The sequence below is a fragment of the Colobus angolensis genome, unplaced genomic scaffold (genome assembly GCF_000951035.1).
Source record: "Colobus angolensis palliatus isolate OR3802 unplaced genomic scaffold, Cang.pa_1.0 Scaffold90, whole genome shotgun sequence".
Lineage (NCBI taxonomy): Eukaryota > Metazoa > Chordata > Mammalia > Primates > Cercopithecidae > Colobus > Colobus angolensis.
Window position 1 is genome coordinate 2680394 of NW_012122932.1, and position 16487 is coordinate 2696880.

Here is a 16487-nt window from a genome sequence, read left to right on the forward strand (position 1 = left end):
TTCATCCTTTTGTATACATATTTTGTGTATATGTTCCACATTTTCTTTATTTATTCATCTGTTAATGGTAGGGTAAATATAGTTCATGATAGTTTATCGTATATTTTCAAGAAGCTAAAAGAGAGGATTTTGAATGTTTGCAACACAAAGAAATGATAAATGTTTGCAGTGAATGTATATGCTAATTAGCCAGCTTTGATCATTATACATTGTATACCTGTATTGATATACCACTCTATATCCCATGAATATGTACAATTATTGTGCATTAACTGAAAACTAAAAATGAATGGAAATACATAATTAAAATGGTAACTTTTATGTTACGTGTTTTTAATCACAATTAAAACTACACAAATAAATAACATAAAGAATGAATTGACAAACAAAATGTGGAATATATATGCAGTGGAATATTATTTAGACCTAAAAAGGAATTAAATTCTAAATACATACTACAACATGGATGAACCTTGAAGATATTATGCTAAGTGAAAAAATTCAGACAAAATGACAAATATTGTTATGATTCCACTTATATGAGTACCTAGAGTGGTCAAAATCATAGAGTCAAAAACTAGAATGGTGGTTGCCAGGAACTGAGGGGAGGAGAGCATGGGGGATTGTTGTTTAATGAGTTTCAGTTTGGGAAGATAGAAAAGTTATGATGATGGGCGGTGGTGATGTTTGCACAATAATGTGAATGTGCATAATTGCAGTGAACTGTATACTTAAAGTGATTAAAATGACATATATATTTTGTCACAATTTTCTTAAAAAATAAAGTATGAGATTATTCATGCACAAATGCAAGACTGGGCTGGTGGGACTACGAGCCTTGCTTTTTGATGCTTGTGCTAATATACATACATCCAAATATCTAAAAATTAAAAACAATGAGGCAGTGTGTGGTAAATTACAGATGGCCTCAAAGTCTTCACTACACCTTCAATTAAGAGGTGGACTCATTCTTCTCTTGAATCTGGGCTGTCTTAGTGGCTTTTTTGAACCAACGAGATGTGATGGAAGTCACTTCTGGGACTGCAGAGGATAGATCATATGAAGTTTTGTAGCTTCCTCCTGTTTTGCTTGGAATAGCTCCCTTTTTTCCCATTCTACCTCCAAGTTCTCCCTGACAAAACCCAAACACCATGGTATAAGAAACCCAAATCAGAGGGAAAGCCCAAGTGTAGGCACTCTGATAAATAGCTCTAACTGAGCATCTAGAGATCAGCCAGCCTCAATTGCCATCAATATAATATCTATTAGAGGCTGACATTAACTACAGCCCCAGTTTGACATCTGACTGTAAATGCCAGAGACTGCAAGCTAGGACTGCCCAGCCTACAGAATCATGGCAGATAAAATTTTTAGCCACTGAATTCTGGAGTGACTTGTTATGTAGATACCATAATGATGTCTATTTTAACAAACCTAAGCTTTAGAGCTGAAGTGACTGCCCATGGTCTCTCTGCCAGTAAGCAGAGGAACTCACACTTAACCAAGTCTTTCTGGTTCTAAAGCCTGCATTCCTGACTGCTAAATACACAATTTCTCAGTCAAAACAGCTACAACAGTTGTTTTTTTTTTCTTTTTACCTCCAAAAAAAATCCTATATTTGAATTCATAGTGGAGTTCTTCCATATACCGCAAGTCTAAGGGTAGTAAGAATAACCTTGATATGCACAGTGCTTTCTGCAGTTGTGCACTGAACAGGCTCCATAGCCGTATGAACCGGTACTGAGCAAACTCCAACCACTATCCCTGACCAAAACTTCTCTTGAGTATTAGTCATCATTCTAATAAAGGGATTATCTGTTGTTTAGGTACCTAAAGAACTTCAAGGAAGAATAGGGGCTGATACCAGAACTCATGGAAGAATGAGAAGAGATATTTCAGAATTTAATTAAAAATGGGGATTGAAAATTAAAACAACACAGCAGTTTAAGGTCATTTAGTGTAGGGCAAACTTTCCTGCAGTGCTCAGGGACCCCATGATGATGCCACTGTATAGGAGAAACATTAACTCAGGACATTTTTAATGAAAACCTGTATCATCAGGGTACAAATAAGTCCTAGAGATGAAGGGATACATATTACATGCTCTACCTGAAAATGTTAAAACTAGTTTTGATATCTTATTATATATAACACTCATAGCAGTGAGAAAATATCTTTAACATTTATTACGATGATTTGTGGTGTGAAATTTTCTAAACTTGAGGTAGGAAACCTTTCTTACTCATGAGTATTCATTTCAGGCCTCATTACAGTGCTTTTTACAAAAGGAGGAATGCTAATAAAATGAAAATTATATTCCATTGAATTAAAAATGCAGGACAATTGTGCTGAAATAAATCTTACTGAATGCCTTCTAAATATACCATGCCCTGCACTAGAAACTTTTGTAATTCCTATTTATTCTTCAGAATAATCTAGGAAACAAACCGACAGAAGCAAATAGCATAAAAATTCATTTTTGTCTTCAATTACAAGAAGAATGTAACATGAAAGCAGAGATTACAATGAATAGTACATGAATATGATGAGGTTTTGTTTTGTTTGTCCTAACAGAGCTCCAAATCAAAAAACAGATACATGGTTTGACATGTGGAATGGGATAGCTAAAACTGTGACTGCCTAAGACAAGCTGAAACCTAAGGTGCAGAACCATATTGGGGAAAAAGGGGAAAAACCAGTAGGTCTGGTAACAATTAAGAAAAGAAAAAGAAACAGGATTCCCAAGCCTTCTTTAGCTTTTTCTTCTCCAGTAGAATAGCCTATCTAAGCTACGTCTTGTCAAATCGTATCTTACACAGCTTTAATGCACACTAACTTTCCTAAGAAGTATTTGTATCTATTTAAATCTAGCGATTTCAGCCCATATTAATTACATGTATATAAGGGCAGTAACAGGATGTAAAAGGTAAAAATCTGAATTTCAGTCCATCTGTGCGACATTGTGCAAGTCAATTACACTCTCTGAAGACAATTCCTTATCCATTAAACAACAAAAAAGGTGGTTAAGTTGATCCTTGCCTACTTGTCAGAGTCATGTAGAGTTTTTAACGACACTCATGTGAAATTCCTTTGGACTGTAAAATACTATTACTTACGTGCAAAGACAATGTCCCGAAATCACAGAAGGGATGACTTAAGATTAACATCTTTAACTGCGCCCCCGTCCTTCCTCTCAAAAAAAAGTTATCTATTTTCAGTTGAATGATTTTGGGAAAATCTCTATTGGAACCTATCTACTTCGCAAACGGCAAAGGCGAGGTCCGGAGGATATCCAAGACCCCAGAGAACCAGTGGAAATCAAGACCAAACCACACGGTGGAGACTGGTTCCGGCGCATCAGACTCAGTGCTTCCGGCATGGCGCTTTAGTGTCACGTGAAAGACCAGCACCTCCTGAGCCATCCGAAATGCCACGCTGAACATGGCTGCCGCGCTTCGATGCTTCGTTACACACATAATATGGACACCGGTTGATGGTCCAGCCCCGGATGACGACACTCCGGAAATGTGCGAGAGGCGGCGGAAGCGGAAGTGCCTCGGCAGTGGGGGCCGGGGAAGTGTCTGTAGCGTCCCTCCCTCTCAACCACAATAACAGACGGAGGGTCGGCGTAGGTGAGGCGGCGGCTGAGTGGGCCTGGGGACCGGGAGCGGGGTGGCAAAGCCAGGAGTGCGTGCGGCAGGGCTGAAGTAGCTGGATGGGGGTTCTGGAACTTCCGACCGCTTAAGCTCGGCCTCTGGCCCCCTTCGGGCCTAGAGCTCCCTGAGAGATCAGGGGTTGAATTTGTAGTTTCTGGCCTTCTAGGCCGTGCTTGCGGGGTTTGCCTGCTCCTCTGCCTGGCCCCAAAATCCAGCCTGAAGAACCCTCTCTGGGCCCCAGTTTCCTCAATCAAATGACTGAGGGTGTTGGACTGGACAGCTGTGACTGTCTCCCACTCCGGGCGTCACGAATTTCATGATTTTAATGTTAAGTCGCAGTTTCGGCCAGTGAAGTGAAGGAGGCCTGTGTTCAGAGTACTGAGGGGATGTCCGTGAGCAGGAAGCAGTGAACACATATTTGAGAGGCTGCCACGCTTGAGTATCAGGATCCCTGAATTCTAGTTTTACCCCTTCCACCTATATACACTGTGTGACCTTGTCTAGGTCCATTAGCCTTTCTGTGCTGCAGTTTGCTTATCTGTGTTGGATGCCTTTGATGTCCGTGCCCTAGCTGTGGAAATCAGATTCTTAACTCCCCTTTCATGGAGCCTTTACAGACCTGAAAAGCATGTTCTCCCTGCACTCTGCACATCCAGAATTTGACTAAGAGATGTCTACCGTGTTTCTTTGCAGACACCAAGCTGGCCAAGGGCAACTGGGCACTTAGGAAGGTTCCTGTGCAATGAGAAGCTCAGTCCAGAAAACTTTGTTTTATACACCTAAACCAACAGTGTGAATCACTACAAAGTGAAAAACAGGAGACCTTGATTTTTGTTCCAAAGTTGCTGTTAACTTGATGGTTTACTTTGGCCAAATCCCTTCCTCTTTCTGAACTTGAGAATTTTTTATCAGCCAAAGGAAGATGTTGGATTAGGTCACTGGTTTTTCATCCCCTTTCCCATTCCCCCAGCACAAGTGAAGGATAAAATAATAGTTCTATAAAGCCATGATTTTCTCAGGGAGGGAGGAGGTCCAGTTTGGAGGGTATGTGTTACATAGGCATAGACTGAAAAAAATCCGCTTGTGATTTTTAACTTTCATTTTGAGAATTAACATTTTAGATTATCTGTAAGCCTTCTTTCCCCTCTTTAAAATGTGTGATGCTGTAATTCTGATATCCTCCTTGGGTAAAGAATGTAGAGTTTTGTGTACCTCTTTGTTTAAATGGCTGTGTGCCCAGAGGTACACACTTTATATTTAGTCAAACAGATACTAATGCATAGTAGAGGAGAAAAAGAAACAACTAGATTCCAGTAAGGTAGGGTGATATAGTGAAGTAAAATTGGTGGTATACTAAAATGAAATAAGGTGGTATAGTGAAATAAAATTAAAAAGGAGTTGAAGACCTAGATCCCTGCTTCACATTGGTACATTCTGCCTCTGTGACTTTGGACAAGACATCTAACATCTCTAGGTCTCACTTTCCTTATCTGTAAAACGAAGGGTTGAACTGGATGATTCCTAGGCCCTTTTCAGCACCATAATCCTGTGGGGGGTTTTTTGTTTTGTTTTGTTCGTGTGTGGTTTTTATCTGAGCAGTTTGCAGGATGTGTTGTGGTATTTCCTTAGACAAGAGGCTGTCCTAGTCAGTAGATACACTAGATAGTCTGTGATGTCAGTTAAGGTCTGTGAGGTCAAATTAAGTGATATGCAAGATTACTTTGATATGAGCAAGCTGAAACCAATAGAAACCAAAAGAAAGGCATGAGAAACTTGAAGAGCAGAGAAGCCTTTGACCAGATAGGATCATTGAGAATATTGGGGAATTTTAAGTGAGAGGTGGGTATTTTTCATGAGGATAAAGAAAAGTAATTTGAGTTTGGGATGGGAAGGAGATTTGAATTGACAAGATAGGAAGAGAAGAACACTTTTTGGAAACAACTCTGGTTTAAGAATGTGCTTGCAACACCAAGACAAAAGTAATGCTTCCTGTGGCTAAGGTCAGCTAAGCAGGCAGCCACAGAATGACTGTAATATACCTTAGGTGGCCATAGACCACTGTGTGAGAGCCTAAATTAAATGAACCATAAACCCTAATTTGTGAAGTAGGGTGTGGTCAGATGCAGTTCTATCAGAACATCTAGAAGCCTTTCTCCAAGCACTGGGGCATTGCTCTGGAATGCCGGAAGACAGCCATGGTGGCAGAGGACTGACTTGATGATAGGATGTTTAGTGTAACCTGGGAAGTCTGTATCCCAGCCTGAACATTGACACTATTTAATCTTGGGCAAGTGATTTGTCACCTTATCCTCTCTGGTTCTGTTTGTTCATCTTAAAAATTCGGGATCACTGGATGAGCTTTGATGTCTGTGAATATGAACCCCCTGAAATCGTGTATGTATTTCTGCTTGCATGAGTCTGGAAAATGGATGTGCCACTTTCATCATATTCTCAGATGGGTTTGTGACCCACAAAAAATTGAGAACTGTGTGATTAAGTAGTCTCTCAGGTCCTCTTCAACTTTTAACATTCTGGGATTCTATGATTCTGTCATTTCTGACATTTCCTTAAGGTTCAGAGTCTGAGGGTCTAAAAGTTGCTAAGCCTATAGGTAACACCTGGTACTGCAAAGTATAGTCTTTATATATAACACTGTCTTCCTTATTTATGCAGGCAGAGCTCAGAGATACTGCAGGTCTGGTTCCAGACTACTGCAATAAAGCAAGTCACAAATTTTTTGGTTTCCCTGTGTTTACGGAAGTTATATTTTACAATGTAGTATAATCTGTTAAGTGTGCAACAGCATTATATCTAAACTAATGTATATGCCATAATTTTAAAGTACTTGATTTTAAAAAATGCTAACAATCTGAGCCTTCAGCGAGTCATAATATTTTTGTTGATGGAAGGTCTTGTCTCTGTCTTGATGGCTGCTGGCTGATCAGGGTGGTGGTTGCTGAACACTGGGGTGGCTTGGCAGTTTCTTAGGACAACAGTGAAGTTTGCCTCATTGATTGGCTCTTCCTTTTAGGAAATATTTTGTTGTAGCATGCGATGTATGATAGCATTTTACTCACAGTAGAACTTCTTTCAAAATTAGACTCAATCCTCTTAAACCCTGGCACTGCCCTATCAACTGAGTTGATGTAGTATTCTAAATCCTTTGTTGTCATTTCAGTAATGTTTACAGCGTCTTCACCAGAAATAGATTTCATCTCAACAAACCACTTTCTTTGTTCATCTATAAGAAGCAACTTCTCATCTGTTCAAGTTTTATCATGAGATTGCAGCAATTCAGTCACATCTTCAGGCTGTCCATCCGGTTATAGTTCTCTTGCTATTTCCTCCACATCTGCAACAACTTCCTCCACTGAAGTCTTTCGTTGATTTTTATTTCAATCCTACTCCTTCTGTAACCACAGCAGTCTTGAATCCCTCAGAGTCATCCATGAGGACTGGATTCCAAACTCTTGTTAATGTTGATATTTTGACCTCCTCCCATGAATCACAGATGTTCTTAATAGCTTCTAGAATGTGTATCCTTTCCACAAGATTTTGAATTTAGTTTGCCCATATCCATCAGAGGAATCACAGTCTATAGCAGCTATAACCTTAGGAAATTTCTTCCTTTTTTATTTTTTTGAGACAGAATCTAACTCTGTTACCAGGCTCGAGTGCAGTGGTGCAATCTTTGCTCACTGCAACCACTGACACCCTGGTTCAAGCAATTCTCCTGCCTCAGCCTCCCGAGTAGCTGGTATTACAGGCACGTGCCACCACGCCCAGCTAATTTTTGTATTTTTAGCAGAGGTGGGGTTTCACTATGTTGGCCAGACTGGTCTCAAACTCCTGACTTCGTGATCCGCCTGCCTCGGCCTCCAAAAGTGCTGGGATTATAGGTGTGAGCCACCACGCCCAGCCAGGAAATTTGTTTCTTAAATAATATGATTTGAAAGTTGAAAGTTCTTGATCTATTAGCTGCAGAATGGATATTGTGTTAGCAGGCATGGAAACAATATTAATCTCCTTGTATATCTCTAACGGACCTCTTAGATGACTAGGCCCATTGTCAATGAACAGTAATATTTTGAAAGGAAACTTTTCTGAGGAGTAGATCTTAGTAGAAGTCTTAAAGTATTTAGTATGCTATGCTGTAAACAGATGTGCTGTCATCCAGGCTTTGTTGTTCCTTTTGTAGAGCACAGGCAGAGTAGATTTAGCATCATTCTGAAGGGCCCTACGATTTTCAGAATGGTTAGTAAGCATTGGTTTCAACTTCATGTCACCAGCTGCATTCTCTAACAAGATAATCAGCCTGTCCTTTGAAACTAGGCATTTACTTCTCCCTAGCAGTGAAAATCTGATATGGAATATTCCAATGGAAGGCTGTACACACTGAAAATCTGTTGTGTACTGTAGCTCCTTTCAGCCATTGTCAAAGGTCGATCTTTTGGATAACTTGCAGCTTCTCCATCAACGTTTGCTGCTTCACCTTGTGCTTTTCTGTTGTGGAGACAACTTCTTTCCATAAGCTCATGAACCACCCTCTGCTAGCTTTCAACTTTTCTTCTAAAGCTTCCTCACCTCTCTCGGCCTTCATAGAATTGTGGAGACCTAGGGTCTTACTCTGAATTAGGCTTTGGCTTAGGGAATGTGGCTGGTTTTAACTTCCATCCTTACAACTCAGACTTTCTGTATATCAGCAATAGGCTGTCTTGCTTTCTTATCATTTGTTTATTCACTGGAGTAACACTTGTAGCTTTCTCAAGAACTTTGTGTTCACAGCTTAGCTAATGTTTGGCACAAGAAGCCTAGGTTTTGGTCTGTCTTGGCTTTCAACATGACTTCCTCACTAAGGTTAGTCATTTCTTGCTTTTGATTTAAAGTGAGAGATGCTCAACTCTTCTTTCACTTGAGCACTTAGAGGCCATTGTAGAGTTCTTAATTGGTCTAATTTCAATATCCTTGTGTCTCAGGAAATAGGGAGGCCTAAGGAGACAGAGATAGGAGAACAGCTAGCCAGTGGAGCAGTTAGAACGACACCATATTTATCAGTCAAGTTTGCCATCTTGTATAGCATGGTTTGTGGTACCTCCAAAACAAAGTAGTAACGTCAGAAATCACTGATCATAGATCACCGTAACACATAATAATAATGAAAGGATATGAAATATTGTGAGAATTACCAAGATGTGACACAGAGACATGAAGTGAGCACGTGCTGCTGGCAAAAGGCACCAATAAACTTGCTTGACGCAGTGTTTCCACAAACCTTCAATTTGTGAAAGACACATTATCTTTGAAGCACAATAAAGTGAAACACAATTAAGGTATACCTGTACTCACCTGTCCCTCATGCTCCATAACTTCTCGGCAAGACTCCCTCCAACTCATCTTTCTCTAATGCCAGTAACTGGACTTTCCCATCTTTACTCTTTTTTTAACCTGCTACTGCTTTGTACCTTCTCTGCCTTGTTGAGTTTCTCAAGTGAATTGAAGGCAGGGTGTTTAGTGGCAAGTGGTATTTTGGAGGTAGGAGTGAGAAAAGAACACAAGACTAGTGATGGCAATTTTCTCCTCACTTGGTTCCTCTTCCAACTAGAAAGCAAATAAGAGAAAGGGTGCACATTAAAAGGGAATACCAGCCAGGCATACTGACTCACGCCTGTAATGCCAGCACTTTGGGAGGCCGAGACAGGCAGATCACTTGAGGTCAGGAGTTTGATAGCAGTCTGGCCAACATGGTGAAACCCCGTCTGTACTAAAAATACAAAAATTAGCCGGATGTGGTGGCACACGCATGTAGTCCCAGCTACTCGGGAGGCTGAGGTGGAAGAATTGCTTCAACCCAGGAGACGGAGGTTGCAGTGATCCAAGATCGCGCCATTGCACTCCAGCCTGGGTGACACAGCGAGACTCCGTCTCTCGAAAAAGAAAAAAAAAAAAGGATACCGTCACCACTTACTTGGGAGTTTGTGTGAATTTCATGTTTTCTTTCTCATATAGGGAAACCAGGCCCCTATTCATCAGTACCTGGGATGAAATGCTCAGTGTAACCCAGCTGGGTATTTCACTTAAATGAAGATGAAGCCAACTTTAGCTGAAGCAACTTTGTTGTCCTTTATCAATTATCAAGACTGAGTAAGGGTGGGGGAAAATAAAATATTTTTTGACTGAGGAAGCTTTTTATCTCCTGAACATTTTCAGAGACATCTACTTGAACTTGAGAGGACTGGTAGATTTCTCCTGGCTATAAGTCCTGTCAGCCTCCTATATATAAGATAAAGATATTTTCCTTTACCCTAGTATTCATCTCCACAAGTCCCTTCCCCACGATAGACTTAGGGCAGGGGCGTCACTATTCCACCTGCCAAGTAAGAACTAAAAGACCTAAGTCTTCAATTCTAGCCATGATGTAAGAAATATGAATCGTTTCATCTAAAATTTTGTCCTGCTAATTTAAAATTTAGGCTTTTTGCTAGTTAGTGTTAAAGGATACTGTAGGTTAAGGTTTTTGTCAGCTTCCTGGAGATCTAACCTCAGTGTAATATTGTATAACATCATCTCTGTGAGTAATTATTTTTTAATTCTCAATAAGTGGAGTTTTATAAATGCAATGATATTTAAGGTTCTGGGTATTTAGTCTAAAAATTTAAGTATGATTTGTGCACTAGGGCTACTAAATGTAATTCACACAAAAGCACTACATTGTAAAATCCTAAGAAACAATCAAAAGTGGAATCAGCAGAGGAAGATGTTATTAGGTGGTGTGAATTTGATGAAGGAAAAGGAGGAAGAAGGGACTTTTAAAAAAGCTTTTTATTAAAGGAATAAAGAATCAAGAGCATGATCTCCATGAAGAATTGTCAGGATTCTTAAAGCTGAACATGTGCTAAACTATAACAACTGGAGGACTGGTCTGAGTATCTAGGTAATTTGTGGGTGGATTAGTCTTTGCTGGTTAATAGTCGTGTTGAGGCTTTTACATGCTACAGAGTAGCTGTTATGTGTGTCACTGGAGTAAAATCTGATTGCATTATCGTCTGGTCTATAAGTTTGTTGCTGAGATCATTGAATGCTGTGGTAGCAAATGCCTCATAGGAGCATGAAATGGTTTTTAGAAGCAGCCTTGAACCTGTGGGATGTATATGGAATGATGGAAAGACTGATGGATATTCATACGTTAGATATTTGAGGGTATATTGTGAGCAAGGACTTGTTATCACCTAGAGGCAAGATTTTTAGCAGAAACATGACTAATAAATCACTACACAAACTGCTATGGAAGCATATGTTAAGTCCCACAGGGAGCTCAAATGAAGGAGTGAGTAGGGGAAGCTTTTACAGAGGACTTACATTTAAGCTAGATTTTTACAGGCAGTTTTCTAGGCAAAGCAGGGAAGAGAAGGACATTTCCAGTCACAGTTAAAAGCATATTAGGAATGAAACACCAATGGTTGTTTGGGGGAACGAAGAAGATACTGGTCTGCTAGAGTGAGTATACTGAGAGCAAGTGGTAAGGACTGGAAGAAGATAAGACTGGAACATCTGGTGTTTTTAGATTAGATTGGAAATATTTTATCCTCTGAACCAGGATTCCTTGTAGGCAGATTGTTTTGTTTTGTTTGGCAATGTATATTGTACTTCTTAAAAACAATCTGAAAATGTCAAATGATGGAGAATAATATGAAATGAAAAGTAAAAGTTCTTTTCTGCTTTCCTAAACCTCTCTTATCACTCCTCAAAGGTTACCAGTTAATGTTTTGTTGTCATCTTGCATAAAATGTTGTATGCAGACACAGTATATTTGTCTTTTTTATCACACTTTTTAAAAAAAAGTTTTAGGGGGGTAATCTTTTTAATTTTTAAAATTCTATTGTTGTTAGAATCATACTTCAGATGTAGTCTGTTTTGCTTTTTTCACTTAGCACTATAAATCAGAGGACTGTTTTAAAAAGATAACTGTGGCTTCAGTGTGGAGTATACCATAGTAAGCATTTATTCAGTAAATTACTCATGGCAGGCATAGTGTCTGCTAAGCTTTTCCTCGACCCTGAGGGTACAGTGATGGATATCATTTAGGAAGCCATTTCAGTAGCGCACATGAATGTTATTAACTCCTGAAACTAATGGGAGTGGATGTAAGAACTGTACTGAGATAAAATTGATAAGAATAGCCAATCAATTGTCTGTGGGAAATGAGAAATCAGAATATATTTAGGATGATTTCAAGGTTTATAATTCAGGAATTTAGTAAAACACATTAGGGAAATAGGTATGTTTATTTGCATATATCTGTGTATCTTTGTTTTGGGAAGGGGGAGGGTTCGTGATATGAAGCAGTTCATTTTGGACATAATGTTTTTGGAGGATGTTCAAGTTATTGACGTGAAAATTTCTGATAGGCAGAGGAAATAAAGTTCAGAGCTCAGGAGAGGTAAGTAGAGTTGGAAATTTTTTTCTTTTTTTCTTTTCTTTGTGTGTGTGTGTGTGTGTGTGTGTGTGTATTTGTAGTAGCTAAATCCTTGGGAATGGGTACAATTGCCCATGGAGGGCTCGAGGATGAATTAGCAAAGGAGACTGAGCAGTGGTCATAGAGGAACTACAAGAATGGAGAATGTCACTTTGGGAGCCAAAGGATGAGAGGGTTTCAAAGGAGTGGTCAGCAGTGTCCCATAATACAAATGGGTCAGATGGGGAAGCACTGGAAAGAGGCTATTGGATTTGTTGACTACATGTTCAGTGTAACCTCAGAGGTTTCAGGAGCTATCATAAGATGGAAAAATTCATTTGGAGCAGGCAGGGCAGTAAACAAGAAAAGGTGGGCAGTGATATAATCAGAAGCAGGTGATTTTATTTATAGCTTTTCTTTTAGCTTGGTTAGTTCTGAGTATGAACTTTATTTTTCCGGAGGCCTGTTAACCAAAATGTGATGGACAACATAGGAGTAAGCTTCTGAGAACTTAAGATACATGTCACAAATTCAGGGTAGCGTAGCCCATATGCCTACTTTTTGCAGAATTTTTTAGGCTCACACTACGAGGTACCTGTTGATGCCAGTCCACACACGTTGATTTGTCTAGTTTCTCAGGCCATACTGGTTAGAAACAACAAACGAGGGAGAGTGTGTGTGAGTGTGTGTGTGTGTGTGTGTGTGTGTTTGGGGGTGTGAGAGGCAAGCATGCTGACAGCCTCAAGAAGTAAATAGCACATAACCTTTCAGTGAGGGAAGAAGAGACTGGAACACACACACACAGGCACAAGAAATGATGAAGATTTACTTAGCCTAGTAGTGTGTTCATTTACTGCTGAGGCAAAAGAACCCCAGAAACTGCATGTACTTAAAGTACCCTCTGCCCACCAGGTGCCTTTCTTCTACTGAGATGCCTGAATGCTTGGGTTCTTGAAGTGTATTGCTCTTCTCTCATTTTTAAGACCCTTTAGGAGTTTCCTATCACATTGAGGATTAAGACCCCTGCTAGCAGTTCAGCCTCATCTTATTGCCTTTTTATCACCCTCTGTACCCTAATACCTTTGGTTTTATTTCAGTTCCTTAAAAGAGCCAAGCTCCTTTGCAGAATCCAGCACATGCCTGTGTAGCTCCAAGAATGCTTTTCTTCTTTCCTACTTTTTGCCGTGTTAATTCCTGCTCTCCCTTCAGTTCTCGGCTCAATTGTCTTTTCCTTAGGAGAACCATTAGTGGCTCAGGCCCCTTTGTTATATGAGGCTTTAGAACTGTGTTTACTGTCTTTGTAGCAGTTACCTCCTTGTGTAATTCTGAGCTCATTTGCGTAGTTATTTGATTATGTATCTCCACTTGCCTCTGGGCTGTTTGTTTACAATGAGCCCAGAGTATACAAGTGGTATTCAAAATAAATGTGCCAAGGCATATTTAAATGAATGTGAATGCACCTCTTTTCAGTTGTCATCCTGTGCCTCCTCCATCTACAAAGCCATTAATATTAAATAGACCAGTATTTCCTATAAACTTTCCTTATTAAAATTCCTGGACAATTTGACAGTCAAGGTGTTAACTCCACATGCTGATCAATAGAACAAAAAACCATCTGGGTGCTCATGCAACCCATTTTCTCCCTGCTTTCCCTCTCCATTCCTCCCCTTTCCCCTATTTTCTCTCTGTTTTCGTCCTTCTCTAAAGCTTATTTTAAAAACAAAATGTGCATGTGATACAAAAGTGAAATACCATCTTTTTTTTTATTTTTTTTTATTTTTTTATTTTTTTTTATTATACTTTAAGTTCTAGGGAGAAGGGATGTTGCATTCTTTCTCTGAAATTGTATATAAGCTTGTGTTTATTTTTTAGGAGTTCTCTGGTTTTTATCAGATTCACAAAGGGGTCCATGACTAATCTAATCCCTGACTTTGTAGGTGAGAGGAAGAAGAATTTTAAAGATTATTGCAAGTTTATAGAAGTAATTTGGGGGCAGAATCAAGATTAGAACCCAAGAATGTCCTCTAGTTTCTACTATGTTAGGAGCAGTCCTAGAACCACAAGTTCCTGGAGCTGAAAGAGGTTTTGATTCCTCATTTAATGATCACATGTTACATATGAAGAAATTGATACTTGGAGAAATTGAGTGAATAAGCTAAGAAGCAACAGTACAAATTAAAACACGGTACTCATGATTCCTGGATTTTTGCTCATTCTAAATAATGCACATTTACATTATCTTCAGAAGTTGATTCTCCACTCATCTTCAGAAAAATGTTCTGTGCTTTGCACTGAACAAATTAATGTTTTTATTAATTTGAATGTGATATGTACCATTATGATACCTTTGCCTGTGTGTGTTTGAAAATAAACATTGTTTGACCTGTGTTTTAATAGGGGATGTGTTTTTTTAGACTACTTCATTCTCTGTTTGCTTTTCAGGTACTTTGAACTCAAGTAAACAAAAGGGAAGATTTTCTCTTTGATACTGGAGACTGCACAACAATGGGGCCACGAAAGAAAAGTGTGAAAACATGTATCATGAATAATGAAATTCCAGAAGAAATGACAGCAGATGAAACAAAGGACTATATGAATCAACTTTCACATGAAGTACTTTGCCATATTTTTAGGTAAGATTGTGTTTGGTTGACTCACCTACCTGGAATGGATAAGAACAAACCCTGAGGCAGTGCTGTCTAATGTGGTAGCTGCCAGCTACATGCAGCATTTACATTTCAATTAAGTAAAAATTTAAAATTTAGTTCGTCAATTGCACTGGGTACATTTCAAGTGCTTAGTAGCCATATGTGGCTAGTGGACACAGTGTATAGGACAACAGAGTATAGACAGAAAATATTTCTTTTGTCACAGATAGTTCTGTTGGACAGCCTTTCTCTAGACTGTTAACATTTCTAGACTTCTTGGAATTTTTATTGACGAATAGATTTGTTGACTTTTGTTACTGCATTATAACAGCACTATGTGTGTACACTGCACAATATAAGGCAGTGTTCCTGACTTTTTCTGACTACAACCCTCAGTGAGAAACATACTTGTAAGTGATTGTAACAAAGTTTTCTGAAATAATACCCATCATAACTAAATGCAGTGCATACATTAAAGTTGTTTTATGAGCACAACACAAAAAGACTTCTAAAAAAATTAAATTTTTACCCAAACTGCATTAATAACAACTGTTGTTGTTGTTGTTGTTGTTGTTTTTGAAGAAAAACTGTCATTCTAGTTTCCACTGCTCTCTTCTTTCAATGATTGTCCTTATGTATATAATTCAACTAAACAAATTCTAACATACTTTGTCGCTGGAATTAGAGACCTGAGTTTGAATCCTGGGTACATTATTTGCTAGCTGTAGACTAATGATAGACATAATGGCAGTATTATTAGGATTCAGTGAGATAATGCGTTAAACACTTAGCACACTGAAAGCATAAATGCTTGGTGAATGTTCATGGTTATTCTGCCTCTTTTCATATTGCTACATGGTCTTCATAATTTTTTTTTACTGCTTACTATTCTATGGAATGTATAAATAACATGGTACTTATCATTTCCCTTGTCTGACATCTAGATTGTTTTCAGTTTTTCTGTTTTCTGCAGTTACAGTTGGAATTAACTTCTCTAAGCATCTGGATTTTCCATTATTTTAGGTTGTTTATCTATGAAAAATTTCTTTATATGAAGTTCTTAAGAATGTTTTGAATTTCTATAAATGAATATTTGCAGATTATGAACTTTTCAAATAGCAATAACAGTTATTTTAGGAGATCCTAGGCACTGTATTTTTTTTTCTAATATAAATGTATATGTCATTATTTCCTGCAGTTTGTTATTGTGTGACACATTGTAGTTTTTGCTAGTTCAGTTCTGTCTGGGATTAGAAGACCAAATTAAAAATGGTAGATTTTTTTTTTAACAAAACAAAATGATACTAACTTTCATCTGGCAGAAAAAAAGTCTGTCAGAATAGCCAAAAATTTTCAGAAAAAGAGTCTTGCAACTACCAGATGTTCAATTACATTCTAAAATGTTTTGGAAAAGAAAGCCAGACAGTTGGGTGAAGGAGACAAACATAGGCTCCATTCATATACATGTGGAGATCTAGTTTATGACAAGGTTGTATTCACATCAGTGAGGAAAAGCTGGGTGGACTATTCAGCAACGATGTCTCAACCTACAAACCATTTGGAGAAAAAAATAAAAGCACATTTTTATCTCACGTCTTACAGCTAAATTCAAAGTGGATCAGTGAATTAAACAATAAATCCTTCAGAAATCTTTAAGAAAGCATAGGTAAAATTGCATCTAGGGATAAAGTTGGATAATGCTAGGAAAAAATTGGACCATGTATTATATAT

General features: G+C 38.6%; 1 protein-coding gene and 1 long non-coding RNA gene across 4 annotated transcripts in view; one reads left to right on the forward strand and one right to left on the reverse strand.

Annotated features, from left to right (window-relative positions):
* LOC105504205 overlaps positions 1-3459 on the reverse strand; it is a 100798-nt gene extending 97339 nt beyond the window's left edge. The window contains exon 1 of the long non-coding RNA XR_001000580.1: positions 3117-3459. This is a non-coding gene — a long non-coding RNA (uncharacterized LOC105504205). The remainder of the gene's footprint in view (positions 1-3116) is intronic.
* A 69-nt stretch (positions 3460-3528) lies between these two features.
* FBXO38 (F-box protein 38) overlaps positions 3529-16487 on the forward strand; it is a 59343-nt gene continuing 46384 nt past the window's right edge. For 2 of the 3 annotated variants that reach the window (XM_011931516.1, XM_011931517.1), the window contains exons 1-2: positions 3529-3632; positions 14551-14741. In XM_011931516.1, the coding sequence (XP_011786906.1) occupies positions 14614-14741 (128 nt within the window). In that variant the 5' untranslated portion in view covers positions 3529-3632; positions 14551-14613. Of the gene's footprint in view, positions 3633-4357; positions 4701-14550; positions 14742-16487 lie in introns of those variants that run through there. The other variant, XM_011931515.1, reaches the window with a different exon arrangement.